The sequence below is a fragment of the Phyllobates terribilis genome, unplaced genomic scaffold (genome assembly GCF_046119375.1).
Source record: "Phyllobates terribilis strain yellow unplaced genomic scaffold, ASM4611937v1 Scaffold_12__6_contigs__length_324123572, whole genome shotgun sequence".
Lineage (NCBI taxonomy): Eukaryota > Metazoa > Chordata > Amphibia > Anura > Dendrobatidae > Phyllobates > Phyllobates terribilis.
Genome location: NW_027362772.1, coordinates 34,123,641 through 34,151,165, shown reverse-complemented (window position 1 = coordinate 34,151,165; position 27,525 = coordinate 34,123,641). Strand labels below are relative to the sequence as shown.

At 45.1% G+C, this 27,525-nt stretch overlaps 1 protein-coding gene across 2 annotated transcripts in view; it reads left to right on the top strand.

Annotated features, from left to right (window-relative positions):
• The window catches only part of LOC141172996 (sialoadhesin-like), a 74,559-nt gene extending 47,642 nt beyond the window's left edge, over positions 1 to 26,917 (top strand). For both annotated transcript variants that reach the window (XM_073657613.1, XM_073657612.1), the window contains 3 exons: positions 1,277 to 1,307; positions 2,171 to 2,245; positions 25,324 to 26,917. In XM_073657613.1, coding sequence (XP_073513714.1) covers positions 1,277 to 1,307; positions 2,171 to 2,245; positions 25,324 to 25,401 — 184 coding nt within the window. In that variant the 3' untranslated portion in view covers positions 25,402 to 26,917. The remainder of the gene's footprint in view (positions 1 to 1,276; positions 1,308 to 2,170; positions 2,246 to 25,323) is intronic.
• Positions 26,918 to 27,525: the final 608 nt, after the last annotated feature.

Here is a 27,525-nt window from a genome sequence, read left to right as displayed (position 1 = left end):
AAAAAAGGATTTTTCCTGGCCCCCGGGACCTGGAGCTAAGTCCAGCAATTTCAGCAACAGGAGCAGCACACAGGACTGTAATGCAGCGTTTGCTGGTATACCCACTGCGTCTCCTATACAGCCTGCCTGCCTGCCTGATATACCTGGGATGGATATTAGTCCTGAGAAGAACTGTTTGTTTGATTTGGCAGCCTTTACAGACCCTACACTAACTATTTTGCAGGATATATCTCTCCCTAAATCAGCAGCGCTGTCCCTACACTGTCTGATCCGGAGCGACTGTGTCCAAGATGGCGGCGCCCGGTTTTAAATACTCAAGGTGACGCTGTGCGGCCAACCAATCACTGTAATGCCCACAACATGGCTGCAGCATTACAGTGACTGGCTGGCAATCCCTGCATGTTCATTGGCTCTGTAAAGAGCACCAAACATGCAGGGCAGAGACCCGAGCTCCCGCCTGAGTAACCCGGAAATGCTCGATGCTCGCCGAACATCCCGAGTAGCGTGACGCTCGGGCGAGTACCGAGCAGTGTCGAGCATGTTCGCTCAACACTACTAATTAGAATTAAATTGGGTGTTCTCATTTCATGCAAATAACTTATATTGAATTGTTCTGCAAATGTTTTAATTTATTTATCACTATCTCTAGGATTTTTGCTTTCTGTCAGTGAATTAAATACTTTTTGAAATATTCATGAGTTTAAAACCGAGTGCTGATTTCAGCCAACTCGAGGCTTGTTACCATGTATCAAATTAAGAAATATTTACAGTATGAGATTAGAGTTAGGACAACCTGGAGATTTAAACTTTTATTTTAGCGTCTGAATTTTCTGTCTGATATCAAACAAGTGTCTTGAAAATTGTGACAAGGTGACAGTAATTGTACCCAAATAATGTATTTTATTTTCTATATTTCTTGATAAGGGGCGAAGGTTGTCATTATTGCCATTATATGACTTCTCAGAGTATTATTAATGTTCCCTCAAAATCTTACCCGGTTTCCTTGCTTCTGTATGGTGCTGGGTTATATTAATGTGGCACCATCTGGAGAGAGATAGCAAAAGTAATCACCACAACGAAGAGTTTGTGCAACAATTTTGTTTTTGTTGTAAATCTGAAATATTTGTGAAACTGTTTTATACACTATTCAAGAACAAAAATATTTTTTCAGTATTTTCTTGTATAAGTTCTATTGTGCTTTCTTTTAGTTTGCTTCTTTTTACTCTATACTAGAATTGATAACCGTAATAATTGCGAAACATTCTTTTTTTCCTAGAAAAAGATGTCGAAAAGTGACAAGCAGCGAGGTAAAATGATTTATATATCGTGAGATAAATTCTGAGCTCTGCACAGTATCAGGAGGATGAGAAAGGAGAGCGAGACAATTCTGACCTCCCACCATAAAACTAACCAACGAAGATCTGTCTATTGGCTGAGGCTTTGTACTTGGGAGTCTACTACATGCACTTTTCGATCTCTTGCCAGCAACAGAACTCTTTAAAAAAACTTCCCCCCTTTAAGTTTCTGCATGGGAAGCTCAGTCTGTGATCACTTTCTGCTGTAATACTTAAAGGGGTTGTCCACTACTAGGACAACCCCTTCTTGATATAAATGTTTGTCCCCGATAAAATAAAAAAAGCCTATACTCACCTCCCATACCGGTGCCGTTCCAGCGGTGTTGGCACTAGTGGTCCCGGGGCTTCCATGTGGTTGTTGTGACATGTGAGACAGGCGCCCAATCAGCACTGGCATCACTGTCTCCGCCTTTGGAAAAACAGAACACGAAGAGGAAGTCAGAGATCAACCGCAGTCCAGACTTTATCTTCAAGTTCAATTTGAGAGAAGTCGGGGACAGTGACACCATCGCTGATTGGGTGCTGAGCTCACGTGTCACAACAACTGCACGGGAGCCCCGCGACTGCGAGTGCCGACACCGCTAAAATGGCGCTGGAACAGGAGATGAGTATAAGCTTTTTTTTTATTGGGGCCAAGTGTGGGTGTGAAAAGGTGTTGTCTAAGTAGTGGACAACTTCTTTAATGTGACATCAGACATCTAAAAGACATCTTTATTTAGTTTTATCTCTTCCATTAAACTCAATGAATCACTTTTTATCTGCTATAAATATTTTATTTCTTCCTCTTTTGTCATTCACATATTTATTTCTTGCAGGCTGTTGAGTCAACAGATGCTGCATATTGTGATCTAGTGAAAAAAGATGTTGAAAGTGAATATGAAGACTTAAAGGTGAGTGTAATAGCATGGCCAATTCTTGTTTTTGCGCTTTCGTTTTTTTCGCCTCCTCATTATGTTTTTTAATTTTTCTGTCCACATGGCTATATCAGAACTTTTTGTGAGATGAATTGTAATTCTGAATGACATATGACATTTTATCTAATAATCTACTGAAATACAGGAAATTCCAAGAGCAGTGAAATGGTGAAAAAAAATAGCGTAGTGTTCATTGTGCACCAAAAATGACCTGTCAACATGTTTCTCCAAGTCAGCATGATTACGGGAAAACCAAACTGGTCTAGTTTTATTTTTTTTTTATTTAAAAAGGGACCTTTCACTAGTTTTCACCGGTGTTAGCAAGTCAAACTGTTCACATCAAGAAATAATTATGAAAGACTTGAGAAAAACATTTTTATTTTTAGATTTCTCATCTACATTTCAGAGATTTTAATTTGTAAAGTTTACATTCCAATTTATGCTAACTCCAAGGGGGTGTCACTACAAATTCTTTTCTGGGGACGTGTACTTTTCCCATGCATAGCTTTGATGAATCATTATTAGGAGGCTTCATGCGGGAGGAAAAAAAGAACACACCCCTAGAGAAGGTCAGTGTTAGGCCGGTACGCAGGAGAAGGGCTTTCTCGCGGCGTCCGGCCAGGCCCTTTCCTGCTGGTCAGTAATTGTCAGCTTTTAGGTTTCGTTCTTTTTTCTGGGTGTTTGTGTTTTTTTTAAATACTTTACTAGAAATTCATGGCGGTCATGTCTAATATTGGCGTGACCCCATGAATTTCGGGCTTAGGGCCAGCTGATAATGCCAAGCTGGCCCTAACCCCTTTATTACCCAGTGAGCCACTGCACCAGGGCCCTGGATGAGTTGGGTACAGCGCCAGAAGATGGCGCTTCTATGAACGCGCCATTTTCCGGGGTGGCTGCGGACTGCAATTTGCAGCGGGGGGGGGGGGGCCCAGAAAGCTTGGACCTCCCTGCGCTGCAGATTCCAGCCCCCAGCTGCCTAGTTGTACCTGGCTGGACACAAAAATAGGGCGAAGCCCCACGTATTTTTTTTTTTAATTATTTCATGAAATTCATGAAATAATTAAGAAAAAAAGGGCTTCCCTATATTGTTGTGTCCGGCCATGTTCAAATAGGCAGCTGGTGGTTGGGGGCAGCCCGTTCCTGCCTGCTGTACCTGGCTGGACACAAATATAGTGCGAAGCCCCACTTCAATTTTTTTTAAATTATTTCATGAAATAATAAATAAAAAGGGCTTCCCTATATTGTTGTGTCCGGCCAGGTACAAATAGGCAGCTGGTGGTTGGGGGCAGCCCGTTCCTGCCTGCTGTACCTGGCTGGACACAAATATAGTGCGAAGCCCCACGTCAATTTCTTTTTAATTATTTCATGAATTTCCTGAAATAATTAAAAAAAAATTGACGTGGGGCTTCGCCCTATATTTGTGTCCAGTCAGGTACAGCAGGCAGGAACGGGCTGCCCCCAACCACCAGCTGCCTATTTGTACCTGGTTGGACACAACAATATAGGGAAGCCCTTTTTTTCTTAATTATTTCATGAATTTCATGAAATAATTAAAAAAAAAAATACGTGGGGCTTCGCTCTATTTTTGTGTCCAGCCAGGTACAACTAGGCAGCTGGGGGCTGGAATCCGCAGTGCAGGGAGGCCCAAGCTTTCTGGGCCCCCCCCGCTGCAAATTGCAGTCCGCAGCCACCCTGGAAAATGGCACCTTCATAGAAGCGCCATCTTCTGGCGCTGTACCCAACTCATCCAGGGCCCTGGTGCGGTGGCTCACTGGGTAATAAAGGGGTTAGGGCCAGCTTGGCATTATCAGCTGGCACTAAGCCCGAAATTCATGGAGTCACGCCAATATTAGACATGACCACCATGAATTTCTAGTAAAGTATAGAGATGAGCGTTGTTCTACTCGAACTGTTCGCCAATCTCAAATTCGAGCTGTTTTGGGCGGTGTTCGAGCCGTTCGGCGAACACGAACGATTTGAGAAAAATTCGGCTGTTCGAGGTTATGTTCGATAACTGTTCGTGCGCCAAAATCATAACTAGATTTTTTCTCAGTAATGATGAAAATTAATGTTAATACGCAGTTTGAGTGTACAGCGGGGTGGGGGGAGGGGCAGGGGATGGATCTCTGCAGGAATAATGAAGATCTCCATTTTTTTTTCTCTTTCCTGCATTTGCAGTGGGGAGGTGCAGTCTGTCAGCCTATCAGCAGCGCACACACGGAGCGAACTGCTGTTTTTCACACAAGCAAGGGCATGTGTCATTGGCAGGGTATGTCACATGTCCTTGCCCTATAAGACTAAGCCATTTCCCCCGTCGCCACCATTTTCTCACTGCTGCAGCTGCGTGTTAGACGGCACCGCTGTTGCTGTGTGCGCTATACCTTGATAATTTCAAGCCAATTTTCGCACAAATCTACAGATAGCTTGGGAGTAGGGAATAGTTGTGATTGCAGTCCTTTTAAGGACTAGGTTACAGCATTTCCTACGACTTTTGTCAGGCAGGCCTGTGCTCTTAAATAGATAGATTGTGGGAGTAAAGACTAATTGTAATTGCAGTCCTTTTCAGGACTAGGTTACATCAGTTCCTATCAGTTTTTGCCAGGCAAGTCTGTGCCAGTGCTGTGCAAGTTTTTTTCACAGCATTTGGCTGAATCTAGCAAAGCTAGTCCTTTTTGGCCTATTGCAGAGTGTGTTAGTCAGTGGAGTAGCCTATCTGTGTTGCAAGATATACCACCTGTGTATAGAATACCAATTTTTTTACTGCACCTAGTGAAGTAAAATCTTTTGGGCATAGCATCATTCTATTAGTCCATCTATACTGACCTCCATCAGGTTGCAAATTGAATATAATTTTTTTCTGCATCTAGCTCTGAAAAAATATTTGGGCTTCTAGCAGTGTGTGGGACTTGTTCTATTAGTCCATCTATACTGACCTCCATCAGGTTGCAAACTGAATATAATTTTTTTCTGCATCTAGCTCTGAAAAAATATTTGGCCTTCTAGCAGTGTGTGGGACTTTCTCTATTAGTCCATCTATACTGACCTCCATCAGGTTGCAAATTAAAAATAATTTTTATCTGCATCTACCTCTGAAAAAATTTTTTGGCTTCTAGCTTGTGTGGGACTTGTTCTATTAGTCCATCTATACTGACCTCCATCAGGTTGCAAACTGAATATAATTTTTTTCTGCATCTAGCTCTGAAAAAATATTTGGCCTTCTAGCAGTGTGTGGGACTTTCTCTATTAGTCCATCTATACTGACCTCCATCAGGTTGCAAATTAAAAATAATTTTTATCTGCATCTACCTCTGAAAAAATATTGGGCTTCTAGCTGTGTGTGGGACTTGTTCTATTAGTCCATCTATACTGACCTCCATCAGGTTGCAAACTGAATATAATTTTTTTCTGCATCTAGCTCTGAAAAAATATTTGGCCTTCTAGCAGTGTGTGGGACTTGTTCTATTAGTCCACCTATACTGACCTCCATCAGGTTGCAAATTCAAAATAATTTTTTGTCTGCATCTAGCTCTGAAAAAATATTTGGCCTTCTAGCAGTGTGTGGGACTTTCTCTATTAGTCCATCTATACTGACCTCCATCAGGTTGCAAACTGAATATATTTTTTTTCTGCATCTACCTCTGAAAAAATATTTGGGCTTCTAGCTGTGTGTGGGACTTGTTCTATTAGTCCATCTATACTGACCTCCATCAGGTTGCAAATCGAATATAATTTTTTTCTGCATCTAACCCAGCCAATAGTTTTGGCCTAATACCACAGTTTGGCCACTCAGCTCTGCTCGGTTCCCATCCATTGTTTTTTTGTGCAAACAACTCCAGAGTTGTGAATTAGTTAACCACCAAAATGAGTGGAAAAAGGCCTGCTGCTGGTGGAAAAGGGAATAGGCGTGTTGGGAAGGGGAAAAAAGGTTGTGTCCGTGGGGTAGGTGTTAAAGCAACAGTAACATCTGCAGAAGAAAGACCATCTTCCAGCCAAACTAAAATGTCTACTTCTTTTAGCGGACAATGTGATAAGATCCCTTTCTTACGGCCACGTCAATCGCTACAAATTCCAGATGAGGCACAAAAACAGCAGGTGCTTCAACGGATATCAAGTGCTCCTTTAAGTGGGCTCTCCTCCACATCAACTTCAACATCACAAATACTCCAGTCCTCAAAGGTGTCACCCCAATCGCACTTGCTTCCTCACAGCTCCCAAATCTCCAGCTGCCCGTCTGAGTATGAGGTAGAACAGATGGTTGAGTCTGCAGAGCTGTTTACTCATACTATAGCCTGGGAATCAGAGGTCGACTCCAGCGCTTCTGTGAATCCAGACGAGGAAATTATCTGCACTGATGCCCAGAATCTTTATGAGTCGGATCCAGGACCAGACGCAGAAGGTTCTGACCATAATGTAGACCCTCATTCCCAAACTGTAACTCCTGTTGGTGGAGACAATGAGGAAGACGATGATAAGACTCAAATACCTGATTGGAGCGACAACTTTAGTTTTTTGTCAGGGCAGGAACAGGTTGGCTCTGAGGACGACGGGTGTGATAACGCACAGGGTGATGATGATGAGGTTGGAGATCCCACTTACTGTCAACCCACAGTCAGCCAAGAGATGAGGTCAGCAGAGGAGGTGGAGGAAGATGCTAGTGACGACGAGGTCAGGTTGCGCCTTCCTGGACAGAGACGTAGTACTGGAAGCACGTCAACTACTGCATCCTCAAACACAACTCTGCCTCTCACCACAAGTCGTGGTGGCTCTTCAGGTCGCATGGGTGCTAAGCCTTGCATAGCCTGGGCATTTTTTCAGATCGATAAAGATGACCCAACTCGTGTTATCTGTAACATTTGTCAGCAAAAGCTAAGTAGAGGCCAAAAAATACATAGTTTGAGTACTTCATGCATGAACCGGCACATGGACATGAAGCATAAGTTGCAGTGGGAAGCTCAGTGTGCTGCAATGCGGCCTAGCCGGCCGGGCCAACCACCGTCTGCCATATCTTGTGCATCCGCGGCCTCTTCATCCTCTGTGACTGGGGGGACAGCAGTCACACCTGTTTTGGGGCGCAGACCTGCCACCTCTTTACCCGCAACAGCCAGCATGATTGGCAGGTCATCATTTTCTTTGGAGGTGGTAACACCAGCTGGTGTTGAGAGCTGTCCGACATCGATAGCACCACCTTTGGATCAAGACAACCTAACATGTCCGCCTGCATCTTCCTCACAGACCGGCAGTTTGCCGCGGACACCCTTATCAACCCCATCTAAGCACAATAGCCAGCCCTCGGTCCCTCAGATGTGGACAAGTAAAAGACAATTTCCTCCTAGCCATGAGAAAGCTAAGACGTTGAATTTCACCATCTGCAAGCTCTTGGCTACAGAAATGCTGCCTTTCCGCCTGGTGGACACAGAGGATTTTCGAGACCTTATGTCCGTCGCAGTGCCCCAGTACCAGATGCCCAGTCGGCACTACTTCTCAAAGAAAGGTGTGCCTGCGCTCCACGAGCAGGTCGCACACAACATCACCGCTTCTTTGAGAAACTCTGTGTGTGACAGGGTGCATTTCACCACAGACACTTGGACGAGTAGGCATGGACAGGGGCGTTACATGTCGCTGACTGGGCACTGGGTAACTATGGTGACAGCAGGACAAGGGGCTGCTGTCCAAGTCTTGCCGTCCCCACGAGTTGTGCGTCAATCCTCTTTATGTCAAAGTTCCTCCACTGCTTCTGCCTCCTCAACCTCCTCTCGGTCTTCCACCTGCACCCAAAGCCTGTCTGGTCATGCCACAAGCTTTCTAACTGCGCAGAAGGGATCCTGCACACCTCCTTACTATGCTGGCAGTAGGGCTCAACGTCATCAGGCGGTTTTTACTTTGAAATGTCTGGGAAATGTGAGTCACACAGCTGAGGAGTTGTGGTCAGCTCTGGAGAACCAATTTCATGAATGGTTGTCTCCACTGGACCTGAAACCAGGGAAGGCCGTGTGCGACAATGCTGCAAACCTGGGTGCGGCCCTTCGCCGGGGCAATGTCACACACGTGCCTTGTATGGCTCACGTGTTGAACCTGGTTGTCCAGCAATTTTTAGCCCACTATCCCAGACTAGATGGCCCTCTGCAGAGGGCACGGTCGCTGTGTGCTCACTTCCGCCGTTCGCATCCCGCAGCTCAGCGACTTACATCTCTACAGAAGTCGTTGGGCCTGCCACTTCACCGGCTAAAATGCGATGTGCCTACCCGGTGGAATTCAACTCTGCACATGTTGCAGCGACTGTGGCAGCACCGACAAGCCCTGGTGCAATACGTTCTGACGTATAGCCTGGGCCAACGAGATCCAGAGGTGGGGCAAATCACGCTGGAGGAGTGGTCTCAGATCAGGGACCTATGCACCCTTCTGCACAGTTTTGAAATGGCGACGAAGATGTTTAGTGCTGACGATGCCATTATCAGCATGACTATTCCGGTGATTTACATGCTGGAGCACATGTTAAACAGAATTCGGAGTCAGGTGGTGGCACAAGAGGAGGTGGAGGAAGTAGAGGAGGAGGAGTTGTATGCGGAAGGGCTAACATCTGCAAGGTCCAGACGGTCGGCAGCACCAAGGCGGCAGGCATGTGAGGGTGGGGGAGATGGTTTTACCAGGGCGCATGGTAGCAGCCAAACTAGTGAGGAAGGTGCAGGAGCCCAGGAAGAAGTGGAGGATGAACTGATGGAAGACTCATCAGATGAGGGAGACCTTGATCACATTTCTGTTGTGCGAGGTTGGGGGGAGAGGACAGAGGAAGGAAGCATGATTGTTACCTCGCCACCAACACAACAGGGACTTGGTGCTCCTGGATGCGCAACACACATGAGTGCCTTCTTGCTGCACTACCTGCAACATGACCCTCGAATTGTGAGAATTAGAAATAATCCTGACTACTGGGTTGCCACACTGTTAGATCCCCGGTACAAAAGTAAATTTGCAGAAATTATTCCTGCCATAGAAAGGGATGCACGCATGCAGGAGTATCAGCAGAGACTGTTGCAGAATCTTACATGTGCTTTTCCACAAAACACCAGTGGTGCACGTAGTGAATCTCACAGTTCCAACTTGCCAACCGTGGGACCGTCAAGTGTTCAGCACTCAAACCGTAACAGAACCACAGTATCTGCTGGTAACATCAATTTTGCGGAATCATTTCACCACTTTTTTAGCCCATCCTTTGCAAGGCCACAGGAGACAAGAAGTCTGACACATAGTCAACGCCTAGAGACGATGGTACAGGAGTATCTCCAAGTAAACATTGAAGCCATGACTGTGTCACTGGACCCTTGCTCTTTTTGGGCTTCCAATCTGGATAAATGGCCGGAGCTAGCCACTTACGCCTTGGAGATCTTGTCATGCCCCGCAGCCAGCGTTCTGTCTGAACGTGTGTTCAGCGCTGCTGGTGGTGTGCTGACAGATAAGCGCACGCGGCTCTCCACTGATAATGTAGACAGACTCACGTTCATAAAGATGAACAAATCATGGATCCAAAACGACTTTTCTACCCCTGTGTCATCCTGGGGAGAGTAAAAGCTTGATGATTGGTTAAAATCACCCTACCAACCGTTTTAAGCTTTCAAATTACTAATCATGTTTATCTGTATCTTGGCTGGAAAATAATTTGGGCTTTGTAGCAGTGTGCAGCACTAATTCTATTAGGCCATCTATAATAAGCTCCACCAGATTTAAAATTACTAATCATGTTTATCTGTATCTTGGCTGGAAAATAATTTGGGCTTTGTAGCAGTGTGTAGCACTGATCCTATTAGGCCATCTATACTAAGCTCCACCAGATTTAAAATTAATAATAATTTTTAGCTTCATTTAGCCCGGAAAATAATTTTGGGGCTCCGAGATGCGCAAGACACATAAGTGCCTTCTTGCTGCACTACCTGCAACATGACCCTCATATTGTCAGAATTCGAAGTAATCATGACTACTGGGTTGCCACACTCTTAGATCCCCCAAACTTTTCGATCAACCTTTTCATTTTAATAAAGACCAAAAAAATTGTCATTTTTGAAATTATAAGCATTAGCAGGTTATTAGAAACTGAAATCAAACAGTTTTCAACTCAAAACTTTATTCTAGGTGATGTTACATTTTCACATAGGACCCCTTGTTCGAAAGGAGCTTCTGAACTCTCTCGTCCATTGAATTTGTCAGGTTTTGGATGGTTTCTGCTTCAATTGTTTTGCATGAGGACAGAATACCCTCCCAGAGCTGTTGCTTAGATGTGAACTGCCTCCCGCCATCATAGACACTCCTTTTGATGATGCTCCAGAGGTTCTGAATGGGGTAGAGGTCAGGGGAGCATGGGGGTCACACCATAAGTTTGTCCCCTTTTATTCCCATATCAGCCAGAGATGCAGATGTTTTATGTGCAGCATGAGATGGTGCATTATCATGCAAAAAAATGATCTTGCTGTGAAATACACGGTTCTTCCTCTTGAACCATGGCAGGAAGTGCTGTTTGAGAAAATCCACATACATTATGGAGTTCATCTTTAGCGCCTTCAGGGATCCTAAAGGGGCCGACAATCTCTCTCCCCATGATTCCAGCCCAAAACATTACTCCACCTCCTCCTTGTTGGCGCTGTAGCCGTGTTTGCGTGGGGTGTCCATCAACCAGCCATCCTCCACTCCATCCATCTGGACCATCGAGCGCTGCACGGCACTCATCCGTGAACAAAACAGTTTTGAAATCAGTCTTCATGTAATGTTTAGCCCACTGGAGCCGTTTCTGCTTGTGTGAAGTGGATAGAGGAGGTCGACAGGATGGCGTATGCACAGCTGCAAACCTCTGAAGGACCCTGCATCTTGTTGTTCGGGGGACGTTGGAGGCACCAGCAGCTTCAAAAACTTGTCTGCTGCTATGACAAGGCTTTTTTGCCGCTGCTCTTTTAACCTGACGTAATTGCCTGTAGGAAAGAGTCCTCAATTTGCCCTTATCAGCACGCACACGTGTGTACTGTGAATCAGCTACATACTTCTTGATTGCCAAGACACTTCATCCTGATCATCCACAATGTTGATTGTAGTCATGCCTTGACCTAAACACTCCACAATTTGTTGCTTATCAGCAGCCGACACATCCTTTTTTTTCCCATTTTGGCAGAAAATGTAGGCTGCTTAATAATGTGAGACAGGCTTCTTAAGTAGTCTTGCCTTTCATTGGACACACCTGCCAAACTAATTAGCACAGGTGTCTGCAATTGCTTACAGTGATATAAAGAGCCCTGACACACATCACCATCAATGAGTTTAACTGACAAACAAACAAATTCTTCCCTTATCACTCCTAAACACTTTTTGCATAATAATTTGGAACACAGTGTACATGTGCTTTTCCACAAAACACCAGTGGTTCACGTAGTGAATCTTACAGTTCTAACTTGCCAACCGTGGTCTGTATGGAGTTGTTCAATAAAGGGCCCAAAATTAAGATAACATAGATGGGAGAGGTCTCTATGAATAGGAATTCCTAAGTATTTGATACCCTGTGAGGGCCAGGCAAAGGGAAAGTTGGACTGGATGGAATCCTATATGGATTTGGGGAGGGAGACATCGAAGGCCTCAGACTTTGCTGCATTGATTTTAAAATTTGACCATGTAACAAAGTGATCTATTTCAGCCATAACAGCATGGATGGATATATGTGATTGAGTGATATATACTAGGACATCATCAGGAAATAGAGAGCACTTGTACTCGGTGCCTCCCACCTCAATCCACCTAATATTGGGGTTATGGCGAATTGATGAGAGCAGGTGCTCCGTCACTAGGATGTATAAGAGAGGGGACAGAGGACATCCCTGCCTTGTCCCATTGGTGATTGTGAAAGGTGATGAAAATGTTCTGATGCACCCCCTGGGCCTTGGGACACCCGGAGCCGGACCCTTTTTGGTGGATGCTGGTGGTTGTAGTCTTCGTGGCGGTGACCCGGTTTCGTGGCTCAGGGTGGTCAAACCAGTGGCGGAACTATTTATGTGGTTTTGATGTTTAAATGTCCGACTACGCCACCCGTGGATTGCGGTCAGAGTGAACCGCCGCTGCAGGGCAGACCGCTGAGGCTGGTGTTGTGGGTGCAGCAGAGCGTAGCATAACTCCCCACGGGAGGAGTATAGCCTCAGGGCAGTGTATGCGGAGGATGGGGGTGATGGTGCAGGGCAGCAGCAGTAACGACACGGAGTCAGTGATGCAGTCCAGGGCCTTTACTCACAGTTCTTATTATCCAGACCACGTCTGCAGGTAACGGCTGCCCACGTCGTACTGTGCTCACCAGGTGAGGGGCTCAGACAACTCCCAGATAACTTTGGAGCGCTTCACAGGACCCCCTTTGTGTGTCCTTTGTCTGGCCTTTCTTACCAACCCTTCTGTCCGGCTGCCTCGGGCCTCCTCTTGGTAAACTTGGCGCCAGTTTCCCTGACCCTATGTGGTGCCTTCCTATCGGGTGTAGCGAGGGGCTGCGCCACATAAAATGTCACAGCCTCCGGTTTCTAGCTGAGGGTTGTTTCCTGCCTCCACTAGTTTCGGGGACCGGTCTCCCCCTTTGGCCTGACCCCTCCACGCAGGTGGATTCGGGCGTGCGGTGGCGACTCGCCCGTCCGCACCCCTGGGATCCCTTCGTTCCTCGTTCCTGGAGCCTTCTCCGCTCCTCTTCCTTCCTTCTCCCTCTTCCAGGCCTGGGCCTCTGTTACTAGGCTCGCCTCCGGAGCAGAGCTCATGCAGAGCCCCTGCTCCCTGCCACTTCTGCTCAGACTTCTCTGCACTGAACTAAGATGGTGCCCACCTTTTATACTCCCTTCTCAATGCACCCAGGAACTGCTTCCTCCCTGCTCCTGCACTACAGTGTTCCCCTTCCTCAGTGTTCCCTCCCCCCACTCCAGCCAGGGACAGGGACTGTCGTGCCCATCTCAGAGGCATATTGGTCGCCCTGCCCAATGTGGTGTAATGCATGCAGGTGTCGGGTCCTGATCCACACTCCATCCTTACCTGAGAGTGAGATATCACACCTCTGGGTGAGGTGCAATACCTCTGTAGCAACTGAGCCCTCAGGGTGCTACAGTTCCATTTATCTTCAGCCTAGGTGACGTATTGCGACACAGGGCCGTGATTTTGGCTATAATAGGGTCCCCTAGACCCCTACCCCAAGCTTTTTAAGAGAATCATATATGGCGTGCCAGGAGACTCTATGGAATGCTTTCTCAGCATCCAACGAGAGTATCTAATTACAAATTTTTAACTGCATCTAGCCCAGGAAATACTTTGTGCCTAGTAGCAGTGTCTGCTAGTCAGCGGATTATCCCGGCTGTTAAGCAAGCTACACCACCTGTAGTTTGGACACTTAATTTTTTCAAAGGAAATGCTTCGGGACCACGGGATACTCAGTGAAGAGCATCAGGAGGCACCCCAAGGCATAGGGGCTGGGACTGGCAGTAGGATGCCTTGCGGTGGACAGCCGAGCTCGATCCTTATAAAAGCTTTTTAACTGCAGCAGCTTTAGTGGACGCTACTGGAGCTGGAATTACGCGGCTGCTGGCATGAGACTTGCCCTCCAATAGATCCTTGTAAATGGATTTAAAGTGTATTCATTCAAATTAGAGAGACAATTTAAATTAAAAAGCTTAGAGCTGCCTCCACCACAGGGGGGCTCGCTCGACCCACCAGCGGACAGGCACCAGTATTGGGAGAGGGGGGCTGGCCGTCAGGGTTCACCACGGCTCTGGCACAAACCCGGCGACACGAAGGTGGCACGGGCAGGAGCGGACTGAACGTGTCGGCTTCTCACTTTTTGGATTTTAGAAGGGCATGACATGCCTATATCTGTGTCTCCCCCTCCTTTTACTCCTCCACCTCTTTTCTTTTCGCATGACTATATGTACTTGTCACTTTTCCATGTCTTAGTTGTGTCTTCTGAGCAGTTTGTCAGCTTTTGGACACCTTTGAAGGTGTTTTCTATGTGTTTCTATGTGTTTTTGTTTGCCTGCCATTGGTTTTAACGGTGTTCGAAGGTGTTCGACAAACAGTTCGACGAACAGTTCGGCGAACACACGGGTATTCGACGAACCGAACCGAACTCGAACACTACGGGGGTGGCTCAACACTAATGACAAGCTGGACCGCAGCAGAAAGCTGCCATCCAGCCTGTCATCCCGCAGACACTGAGAAGCGCAGGCTTGCTTGCGCTCCTCAGTGCCAGGCTGTGACGGCATCCAGATGAGCCGAGGTCATGTCCAATGAACTCAGCTCACCTCATGCACGTCACTGACAGCGTGGGAAAATTCTCCTGCGCTCAGCGCTTCAGCAGGAGAATTCTCTCACGCACACCGCATGCGCAGGAGAATTTTCCCACGCTGTCAGTGATGTGCATGAGGTGAGCTGAGTTCATTGTCGGCTCATCTGGATGCCGTCACAGCCAGACACTGAGGAGCGCAAGCATGCCTGCGCTTCTCAGTGTCTGCGGGATGACAGGCTGGATGGCAGCGTTCTGCTGCGGTCCAGCCTGTCATGTGAATGTAGCAGAGCTGGAGCCGTCATGGGAACCATGGAAAGGTAAGGATGATGTTGCTTTATTATTTTACTTTTATTGCAGGAGATCGTTGGCTTCAGCTGGAATGGGCGTGATGGTAGGTATGGTTTAATTTAGAACAATAAAGAATTGTGTCTTTATTTCAATTAAAGGACTTTATTCTGGGTGTTTGTGTTTTTTTTTAACTTTGACTATGGGGTTAGTAATGGGGGTGTCTTATAGACGCCTCTCCATTACTAACCTGGGCTTGATGTCAGCTGGCATTATAAGCTGACATCAACCCCAACCCTATTACCCCACTGCCACCGCTACAGGGCAGTGGGAAGAGCGAGGCTAAGTGCCAGAATTGGCGCATCCTATGGATGCGCCATTTCTGGGGCGGCTGACGGCTGGTGTTTCTAGCCTGGGAGGGGGCCAATATTCATGGCACCCTTCCTGGGCTATTAATATCAGCCCCCTAGCCTAGCCTTTGCTAGCTATTAAAATAGGGGGGACCCCATGTCATTTTTTCGGGGGGTCCCCCATTTTAATAGCTAGTAAAGGCTAGGTATTCAGCTGGGGGCTGATATTAGTAGCCTGGGATGCTCCGTGGGTATTACCCCCTTCCCAGGCTTCAAACATCTGCCACAGCCGTCTGCTTAACCTCCGCTAGAGACTATAATTACGGGGAACCTCACGCCAATTTTTTTTTTAATAAATCCTTTATTTTAACACTAAATGACAAGTACAGTAACCAACACTGTCACTGTACTTCTTATATATGTGACTGACATGTTTCTATCTATCTAATCTATGTGTGATGCTCTATGTTTCTGTTCTAAATTGTCGGGTACCGCTGCTGAATTGCCGGCCGGCTTTTTTAAAGAGACGGTGCATGAAAACACTATTATTTTTTTAAATAAATCCTTTACACTAAATGACAAGTACAGTAAGCAACACTGTCACTATACTTATTATATATGTGACTGACATGTTTCTATCTATCTAATCTATGTGTGAAGCTCTATTCTTTCTGTTCTAAATTGTCGGGTACTGGTGTATGCCGCTGATGAATTGCCGGCTTTTCATGTTTCACTGTGAGCACTGTTCCCATCGATTTGGGCAACCACCTTGGCTGTGGCATTAACGTCTTAAAAAAATATTAATTCCTGCAATTCCATTTAATTGTGATGTAAGGGAGATAATGTATTGTCAGCGCTTGAGCAGGAGAATTCTCCCACGCTGGGATGGCATTCTGATGACAGGCTGGATCGCAGCTGAGCGCTGCCATCCAGCTTGTCATCCTTCAGAGACACTGCAGAGCGCAGGCATTATGTGAACTTCCGATTCCGGTATTCGATATTGTAAAAGTATTGGAACTCAGTATCGGAACTCCGATACAACGAATATCGGTCGATACCCGATATTTCAGTATCGGAATGCTCAACACTAGTCCTGAGATCACCAATGACACTTCCATGCGTCTTCTCGCTATTAGTCAGGCTACGTCGTCTGTATGCGACTATGCGGTGCGTTTCCGCACCCTAGCAGCTGAGTTGGATTGGGCAGACAAAGCTCTGATTCCCATTTTCTGGAGAGGACTGGCCTCGCATGTAAAAGATGCTTTGGCTATCTGAGAGGTGCCAGTAACGATTGAGGCATTGATTAATCTCGCTATCAGAATTGACCTTTGTCGGGATTCGATTGGAGGTGACTGCTGAGAAGCTACGGGGGCGTTCTGCTCCAACCTTCTCAGTGCCCCTGAGTGAGGGTTTGGGCAATTTCGACCCCTCTGTGCCCATGGAGGTGTCACGCACGGAGGGTCTTTGTCTTCCCAAACAGTCAATAAAATCCGGTCTACTGTCCCACACCCCTCGGGGGTCTGGGCGATACGCCAGTCGCTCTCCGCATGTTAAACGGGGAGTTCTAGTGTCTGTTGGAGGCGAGTCACAAGAAAATGAATTAGTTTCCTCCAAAATTCTGTTGCCTTCCTCAGTCATTCTTGATCATAAGACTGTGGAGATTGGAGCTTGTGTGGACTCGGGAGCAGAGGCAAACTTTATGACCGTGTCTTTCGCTCAGAGCCACTCAGTTCCATTGATTTTACTTCGTAATCCAGTTAAAATCCGAGTAGTTAACGGGTTTGTTCTGCCTAAGAAGGTTACCCATCGCACTGAGACTATACAGCTCCAAATAGGAGCTAGCCATTATGAATCTATTTCTTTCCTAGTGATGGAGGAGGGGGTGGATTTGGTACTTTTGGGCCTGCACTGGCTCCGGAGGAATTCCCCCCCATCAGAACTGGTGGACTGGTCAGGTTATCCTGCCAGGGGAATTGTATTCGTCCGGCGCTTCTGGTTTCTCGTTCTGAGATACCTCGGGAGCTGTCAGTGTTACCCGTTCAATACGCGGAGTATGCAGATGTGTTCTCCAAAAAAGCTGAAGAGACTCTACTACCTCACCGGGCGTATGATTGCGCCATAAATTTACTACCGGGTTCGGAACCTCCAAGAGGCAGGGTATATCCTTTGTCAGCCGCTGAGACGGAAGCAATGTCAGAATAGATTGCAGATAATCTGGCAAGGGGGTTTATCCGTAAATCTAATCCACGGGCAGATGCTCTGTCTCGCTCTTTTGACCCCCTGGGTGAAGAGTTGGAACCGCGGCTTATTGTCCCATCCGAGAGTTTACTCTCTGTGAACCCTGTCACCTTGCAGGGACTTCCGTCTGGGAGGACCTTTGTGCCAGAGTCTCGTAGGCAAGAGGTTCTCCATTGGGGTCACTCCTCCAAGATTGGAGGGCACTTTGGGGACAAATGGACCAAAGAGCTAATTTCTCGGTCCTATTCGTGGCCCAAGATGTCTATTGATATCTCACATACGTCTCTTGTGCGCAAAATAAGCCGTCTAGGGAATGGTCGGCGGGGCTTCTTATGCCTCTTCCCGCTGTGGAGGATTGGGCAACGAATGCCAGGGATATATGGGATCAGACTCAGGAGTCTTTGCGTGCTTCTAAGGAGCGTATGAGGGTCACAGCCGATAGGCATCGGCGTCCTGCTCCAAGTTATGCTCCTGGGGACTTGGTGTGGCTTTCTGCACGCAATATTCGCCCCCGGGTGGTTTCAACTAAATTTGCTCCCCGGTATTTGGAGCCATTTAAAATCTTGGCCAAAGTGAATGATGCGGCCTACCGGCTCAAATTGCCGGCCGCTTGGCGAATTTCTAACACCTTCCATGTTTCTTTACTCATGCCGGTTACTCTCAATCAATTCTCTGGTCCGGCTGAATCGGAATCTGCACAGGATGACTTTGAGGTAAATTAAATCATTGCTTCTAGGGTGGTTAGGGGCAAGAAGTTTTATTTGGTGGACTGGCGGGATTATGGTCTGGAGGATAGGACTTTGGAGCCGGTAGACAATATCAACGCTCTGGATCTTATTGCCGCTTTTGAGCGTATCCATAATTCCGGCGGGGGGGGGGCCCTAGAGAGGGGGGTAATGTTAGGCCGGTACGCAGGAGAAGGGGTCTCGCGGCGTCCGGCCATGCCCTTTCATGCTGGTTAGTAATTGTCAGCTTTTAGGTTCCGTTCTAGGGATTCTAAGTGTGGTTTCTTGCATTTCTGCTCGTGTGCCACTAAGCCACGCCCCATTGTGGTCATGTGTGGCTAAGCCACGCCCATTTGCTGACATGCTCCGCTAAGCCACGCCTCCTTCTGGTCATGTGCCGCTAAGCCACGCCCCCTGCTGTCTGGTACAGCGTGGTTGGTTGTCCTGGGGGGCTGGGGCTGTCTCTAGGGTATTTAAGGGCTCCGTGGGCTCCGCCCCGGTGCCTAGTCTTTCTCTTTCTAACCTGGGGTGAGGTCTCTGGCAGTAAATGCAGTGTGTGAGAGTCATTGTCAAGGGTTCCTGCTGAAAGCTCCCTAGTCATCCTACCCATCAATTAGGGCTAGGGGAATGCTGTGAGCAGCACGCTCTACCGTATCGGTTCACCGGTTGGTGTCCACGCCACGGAGCCGTCCTTGCTACCGATTCAGTATTCCCGGGTCCGCCATTGTATGTGTGGTCACACTGCCGCTTTTACACCCATGTGTTGGGTGCTGCAGAGATTCTCCTCCTCTTTAGGAACTTAGGTTCCAAGTCTTTCCTGGCCAGCAGCTATCTGCAGCTCTATACGCCGCCATCTAGTGCTCAGACATTTCATGCTGCCAAATCCTTCCTGATCTGCACAGCGGTGTCTTGCAGTGCAGAAGTTTATTAGTTTAGTTTCTGGAGTGTTGTTAACTCCCAGCATTGTACCTTGTTTTAGTTACTACTAGTGTGTGCACTTAACACACTAGTTCATTTCTTTCTCTGTGCTTAGCTGAACATTCCTCTGGGACTCAGCTGCTGCAGCTCCTCTGTAGTCCGGTGGACCCCGACGTGTCCTTTAAATTTTATTTCATTTTATTAAAGGACACGCCAGCATAACAGTCAGACGAGACATTCTCCTGTGAGACAAGTAATGACAGACAGCACTGCTCACCTCTGTGATCTCTGCATGTACTGTGTTGAGTGCAACAGAACTGAATGTCATTACAAACACTTCCAACTTTCATTTCAAGGCAGTCTGTGTGGGGGGGAGGGGGAATACAGCATAGCTGAAAGTGCTGTGAGAGGTAAACAGCGGCTTCAGAAGTTTTTTATTGACACACAGCTCAGCAAATCGGCTATGGCATAATTTAACTCCTTCTCAGTATATGACATACAGTTACATCATATGTGGGGTCCTTGACTTTGATATGGGTTGCAACAAATACAGCAGAAAGTAAAAAGAATCTGTATAAAAGTTCAAGTCATCTCACTTTTGCCACATTTTAAATAAAGCAATTAGAAAAACATATATTTGGCATCGCTGCATTTGTAAAAGTCCAAGCTATCAAAATGTAAAATAAATTAATCCGATCAGTAAAAGGCTTAATGAGAAAGGAATCAAAACGCCAGAATTATTTATTTTTGGGTGCCGCAACATTCCAATAAAATGCAATAAGAGGCGATCAAAACATCGTATCTCCCCCAAAATGATATCGATAAAACGTCAGCTCAGGGTGCAAAAAATAAGCCCTCACACATCCCTATATCCTGAAAAGTGAAAACATTGCGCCTTTGGAAAATGGCGACACATGCAAATTGCAAAGTTCTGATTTGTTTCAACATTTAAAAAAAACCCAAAACTATACAGGTTTGGTATTTGCTTAATCGTACTGACCTGGAGAATCGTATTGCAAGGTAAGTTTTACTGTAAAGTTGACGTGGTAAATAAAAAAAAAAAAAAAAACCTTTGTGGAATTGCACTTTTTTGCAATTTTGAAATAATCAAAACGCCAGAATTATTTATTTTTGGGTGCCGCAACATTCCAATAAAATGCAATAAGTTGTGATCAAAACATCGTATCTCCCCCAAAATGATATCGATAAAACGTCAGCTCAAGGTGCAAAAAATAAGCCCTCACACATCCTATATCCTGAAAAGTGAAAACGTTGCGCCTTTGGAAAATGGCGACACATGCAAATTACAAAGTTCTGATTTGTTTCAACATTTAAAAAAAACAAAAAACTATACAGGTTTGGTATTTGCTTAATCCTACTGACCTGGAGAATCGTATTGCAAGGTAAGTTTTACCGTAAAGTGGACATGGTAAATAAAAAAAACAAAACCTTTGTGGAATTGCACTTTTTTGCAATTTTGACGCACTTGGAATTTTTTTCCTGCTTTACCGTTCAAGATTTGATAAAATGAATGATGTGAGTCAAAAGTACAATTTGTCCCTCAGAAACAAGTATTCATATGGCTATGAAGACAAAAAAATGAAAAATTTATGGCTCTTGGAAGAAGGGGAGGAAGAAACGAAAAATAAAATCCTGAAGTTGGCCAACGAGTAAAGAGATTAAATGATGCTGTCAGAAATTAACAGTGTCATCTAAATGGGGCAGCATTTATGCGGGGGCATTTATGCATATAGCATTTATGCATACTTTATCGAAGTGCCATAATTTAGCAAAGTGCCCTGGCAGTTAGAAAATGGCAGTTGGACAGGGCAGGAGACAGGTAAGACATGCAAGACAAACCAACAAACTTGCTTACAGGTCATCTTTTTGGCAAACAGTATTCACCATTTGTATCTGTGCCATTTATTTTCTGGTTGCTACAATCATCCACATTCACCGTTCTCCCACAAATGCGGCACACTTCATCCATATTAATCCCTCACTCCTATCTTCTCCTATGTACAGTTGTCATGCTCTCTTCACAATGTTATACCACGCAGATCCATTCATTCCCACCATACAACGCAGGAAACGCTCTCACAAATCACTCAATCATCTGCTCACTCTCTGTATCTTCCTTCTATTAGTCGCAGGTGATATTTCTCCCAACCCAGGACCCTCCAGTAATAATAACACTAACTCTTTCCCTGTTACATTCAGAAACCCTGCTAATCTCATTAATATTCCCTGCATATCTTCTGTCTCATTCAACTGTGCCCTTTGGAATGCACGCTCAGCTTGTAATAAACTCTCTTACATCCATGACTTTTTCCTCTCTAATTCCCTCAACCTTCTGGCTCTCACTGAAACCTGGATCCAGCAGTCGGACACCACCGCCGCTGCAGCTCTCTCCTATGGTGGCCTACATTTCTCTCATACCCCGCGACCTGACAACAGATCAGGTGGAGTTGTTGGTCTGCTTCTTTCAACAAAATGTACTTTTCAGGTTATCCCCCCTGTACCCTCCCTTATCTTCCCGTCCTTTGAGGCCCACACAGTCAGACTCTACCGGCCCTTCTCCCTGCGAGTGGCGGTTGTCTATCGCCCCCCAGGTCCCCCCCATCAATTCCTGGATCACTTTGCTGCCTGGCTTACAAATTTTCTATCCTGCGACATCCCCACGATAATCATGGGAGACTTTAACATCCCAATTGGCGATCCTCTTTCCCCATCTGCCACGCATCTTTGATCATTAACCTTCTCCTTCGGCCTTTCACAGCTTGCTAATTCTCCTACACATGAGGACGGGAACACATTGGACCTGATCTTCTCCCGGCTTTGCTCAGTACATGACTTTACTAACTCTCCCCTTCCACTCTCTGACCATAATCTTCTTTCATTCTCTGTCAAGAACTGTGACTCTACTCAAGACACTCCCACCGTCCACACTTATAGAAATTTACGCGCCATTAACACCCAGAAATTTATAAAAAGGTTGCAATCATCATTGGCCCCAATCTCCTCCCTCTCATGTCCCGACTCTGCATTGAAGCATTATAACAAAATAATGCTATGCACCCTGGATGAAGCCGCACCTCCTACACAAAGAACAATTCGGCATAGACGGCGACAACCCTGGCACACGCCTCAAACACGTCTTCTCCAGAGGTACTCCAGGTGCGCTGAACGGCTGTGGAGAAAATCAAATCTGCCCGAAGATTTCCTCCACTATAAATTTATGCTGAAAACATATAACTCTGCCCTTCACCTCTCCAAACAAACCTACTTTAACAACCTCATCATCTCACTTTCCAATAATCCTAAACGACTCTTTGACACGTTTCATTCTCTCCTCAATCAAACAGCACAGGCCCCGACCACCGACCTCAGCGCTGACGATCTGGCTAACTATTTCAAAGAAAAAATTGACCATATCCGACAGGAAATTTTCTCCCAATCCCCAAATGTTATGCATGCTCCCCCCCGCCACATTGTATCTTGCTCATTTTCTGACTTCGAACCAGTCACGGAAGATGAAGTGATCAGGCTCCTTGCATCTTCTCGCCCTACCACCTGCACCAGCGACCCTATTCCCTCACATCTCCTTCAGTCCCTTGCTCCAGCTGTCACCTCTCACCTAACTAAAATTTTCAACCTTTCCCTCTCATCTGGTATCTTTCCCTCTTCTTTTAAACACGCCAGCATACAACCATTACTTAAAAAACCATCCCTCGACCAGAACTGCACGGCCAACTACAGACCTGTTTCCAATCTTCCCTTTATCTCTAAACTCCTGGAACGCCTGGTCCACTCCCGTCTAATCCGCTATCTCTCAGACAACTCTCTTCTTGACCCTTTACAATCTGGTTTCCGCTCTTTACATTCTACTGAAACTGCCCTCACTAAAGTCTCTAATGATCTACTAACAGCTAAATCTAATGGTCACTACTCCCTGCTGATTCTCCTGGATCTCTCTGCAGCATTCGACACTGTGGATCATCAGCTCCTCCTCACTATGCTCCGCACTATTGGCCTCAAGGACACGGTTCTCTCCTGGTTCTCCTCCTATCTCTCTGACCGCTCCTTCTCTGTGTCTTTTGCCGGCTCCTCCTCCTCCCTACTTCCTCTTACTGTCGGGGTTCCTCAAGGATCAGTCCTAGGCCCCCTTCTTTTCTCCTTATACACCGCTCCTATTGGACAAACAATCAGTAGATTCGGTTTTCAGTACCATCTCTATGCTGATGACACCCAATTATACACCTCTGCTCCGGACATCACCCCTGCATTACTACAAAAGACCAGTGATTGTCTTTCTGCTGTGTCTAACATTATGTCCTCCCTCTACCTAAAACTGAATCTGTCAAAAACTGAACTACTCGTCTTTCCTCCCTCCATTAATCTACCTGTGCCCGATATTGCCATCTCCGTTTGTGGCTCAACCATTACTCCCCAGCTACAAGCCCGCTGTCTTGGGGTCATTTTTGATTCAGATCTTTCTTTCACTCCTCACATCAAATCACTCGCTCGTTCATGTCATCTACACCTCAAAAACATCTCAAGAATCAGGACTTTTCTCACCTTTGACTCGGCAAAAACTCTTACTGTCGCTCTTATTAATTCTCGTCTTGACTATTGCAACGCTCTACTAATCGGTCTCCCTCTTACTAAACTCTCCCCTCTCCAATCCGTCCTGAACGCAGCAGCCAGGATCATATTCCTCGCCAACCGCTACTCAGATGCCTCTTCCCTGTGCCAGTCATTGCATTGGTTGCCCATCCAATATAGAGTTCGTTTTAAACTTATCACGCTTACCCACAAAGCGCTCCATGCTTCAGTACCCCCCTACATCTCCTCCCTTGTCTCAGTCTACCACCCTACACGTGCCCTCCGTTCTGCAAATGACTTGAAACTAAAATCCTCCATAATCCGAACTTCCCACTCCCGTCTCCAAGATTTCTCGCGTGCTGCGCCAATTCTCTGGAATGCACTACCCAGGACAGTTCGATTAATTCCCAATACCCACAGTTTCAAGCGAACCCTAAAAACACATTTCTTTAGACTGGCGTATCACCTAAACACACTCTGTCCATCCCAGCTTTCCCCCATATTAAAATCTTCTTCAACTTCGGGTTCAAACCAACCATGCACATAAAAGCCTCTGTCAGGACTGCACACATACTGGCTGGCGACCAGTCCATGTATTATTATTTATCCTATTTAGTATATCAAGGCTGCATTATACAATATATGTACTTTTTACCTTTTGTGTCTCCCCCACTTCCTCATAGACTGTAAGCTCGCGAGCAGGGCCCTCACTCCGTTCGATATGAGATATGCTTATTCTGTATTGTCTGTATAAGTCCCCCCTAAAATTTGTAAAGTGCTGCAGAATATGTTGGCGCTATAAAAATAAACTATTATTATTATTATTATTATTATTATTATTATTATTATAAATGGTTAACAGCCACAGCCAGAGCTCAGATCCGACCTTGGCTGCTGGAGACAGATAACGGCTATTTATACAGCACTGGCATCAGCCACATGTAGAGGGAATCTTCCCCAGCAGATGATGACAGGGGAGAGATGGATTTAGCATTTTTTATTTTGGATGCCAATTATTTTGTTCTCAGGGAAGATATACTACTACCAGAGATGTCTGGCATCGGCTTTCTCCCCTTCCTGATAGACCAAGCGAAGTGCTCATGTGACGGCTATCACATGTGTTTCCGCAAATTAAGTGTTAAAAAATATTTCTACTCCACTAGTTAAGTTTTTGCTTAATTAGCATAAAATCTTAAATATCCAAAACTAAACAAGTCTTTTAAATTAATTTTTCAGCATAAAGCAGAGCATAAGTAGATAAATAATTGCATAAAATAAATAAATGTAAAAAATGCTAAATATACAGATTACCAATTAGAGATGAGTGAATTGATTTGCAAGACCATGGTCCAAAGGCCAATTCCGAAGTCCATGACCGGTAGATGGGCGCCATGTGAACTATCTCCTACCTGCAATGTTATGTGTGGTCACACCACAACATTGATGTCACCTAGAAATCAGAAGAGATACTTGACTTGGGATTCCAGCAAGTAAGTGGAGGATCACAGGTCTCCCATCCGAGGGGCCATGGAATACCGACGTCTGATCGATTCACCCATATCTATTTCTTGTATATTCTATTGTTCTCTCATATTGTCTTCTGTTATATAAATGTATATTAATATTCTACACTATTCACTGTTTGTTTTTGTTACGTTACAGCCCCGGAACTCCACACACATCACTCTTCCAGGACGACAGCTAGGTGCGGCTAATCTATATGCCAGTACTCATAAGTAAAACCAAGAATCTTCCACTCATTTCCGTAAAAAGTAAATAAATAAAAAATGAGAGTATTTCGTCAAATCACCACCGATGGATTTCTCAATTTACCAGTCAACTTGAAAACAAAAAGCCAAAACCACCTACCTCAAGTGCTGATTCAATTCACAGTTACATCCAAAAAAAGTTAGTAATTAGATTTTCTATGTAGTCAGGAGTGTTGTGTGTCATCTCTTTACTTCCAAAAGGCTCAGAAACCTGTAAATACCAGACAGAAGAAAATCATCCTTCAGTCTTGAGGAGTTTTTGGAATTGAAACTGAGCTGAAACACTACAAATCCTTTCTTCAAATCTAAACACTTGTCAAAAACTTTGAGTTTTCCTTCTGTTTCAGGTCGAAATCCTACTAAAAAAAAAGATCTTGTGCACATACCCTTTTTGGATGGATTTTATTAAGTTTTTATGGAGAAACAAAATAGTGTAACAAATTTGTTTTGCGAAACCCCAATGACTTTTAAAGTTATGTGCTATGAAGTTTTTCAATGGGTTTTTGAAGCAGAAAGTGAGAAGAAAGTGAACATAAGCTCTTCTCAAAAAACTTGGAGTTTCTGCTCAATTTCTATTCTGAAAAAAGGTTTGGTGTGTGTGCAGCATAAGATATTTTTAAAGACTGTCAAGTTGTTTATGGCTATATACAGACAAAGTTTTTCTGTAAATTTCAAATCCAATGAATTTTTTAAGCGGAAATTTCATTTCAGAGATCCCTGCTTTTTGAAATCAAGTGTTTTGAGGAGTTTTTCTTGTCCTGAAATGATTTTGAAGAATTTTTGAAACTCCCATAACTAAGTTCACATTGAGTTTTTCTACAGTCCAAAAATCACGAGATTTCAAGCAAACACTGCTTAAGGAAACTCCTTTTTTTCAGAGGTTTTGGTGAAGTTTTTATTTTCCTGAAACATGTCCTAAACCAGTTTTCAAGAGTTTTTTTTTTGAGCAGAAAATCAGATGAAATTCTCCAAATCTTCCTCAAAATGAAAAACGTCACAAAAATTTATTTAGTTTCTTCTAAAAAAATGAGTAAAAAGACTCTGTGTGCCTATACCTTTGAATGGACTACTCCCAATTTGGAGAAAATCCCTTTAGAATCTACTTCAAAAAAGTCACATGAAAATATCTATCGATAATGTTGGTCTTGATGAATCAAGAACTTAAAGTGCCTTTTGTGCCATAATATTGATGCGCTATAAGATTGTTTCTTATATTCTCAAAAGGGCCTCCGTGAAATAAAAGTTGGTGTCAGGCTGGTGGCTTTTGTCAATTGATCCACTTTTCCGTGGCTCAAATTACATCTTCTGCCTATTTTATGGATATTATACATTTTTATGATATTGTTTTATAAATTAAATATTTTCTACTCTTTATAAGATATGACATAGTTTGCATCCTTTACAAATACGTGTGACTGAGTTTGGAGGACAAAAATTTGGCATCTTTATGAAGTTTTTGCATGTTGTCATGTTTGATCATTTTGTAATGAAGCGGATTCTATTTGTTGAATAGGAATAAAATGTTTTGGAGACTGGTTTGCTATTTTTTTTTGCATTGACTCCTCTGTACAGCTAATCGCTAAATTATATAGAAGAGACAGGAAAACTCACAGGATGCAGGAAAATGCTGCAGCTAAAACTCTGTCTCCCTTGTCTGCCTGTTTCTGGGGTAGACTGTGATGAGCATAAGGTCCCGGGTCTTATATACACCCGATGATGCTATGAGGCCAGCCAATCACAGTAATTCTACTACCAACCTGGCTATAGCATTACAGTGACTGGAAGGCAATCCCTACATGTTTATTGGCAGTCTAAAAGGCGCCAGGCATGCGGGGCGGGGACTCAATTTTCCGCCCGAGCTTTCAAAAAATACTCGTTGAGTAATGAGCATCTGGAGCACAGTGATGCTCGAGCGAGTTGCAAGCAGTGATGAGCACGCTCGGTCATCACTAGATATTACCTATGTCCCTTAACCCGCATTTCGCCTGGCTTCCTCAGAAAGGAAACTTGGAGATGTGAGTAGGTTTTTTTTTATAGAGGGTACATCCCAATGTACTGTGTCTCTTTTGATGATGCAGCGTTCTGTTTAGATGCG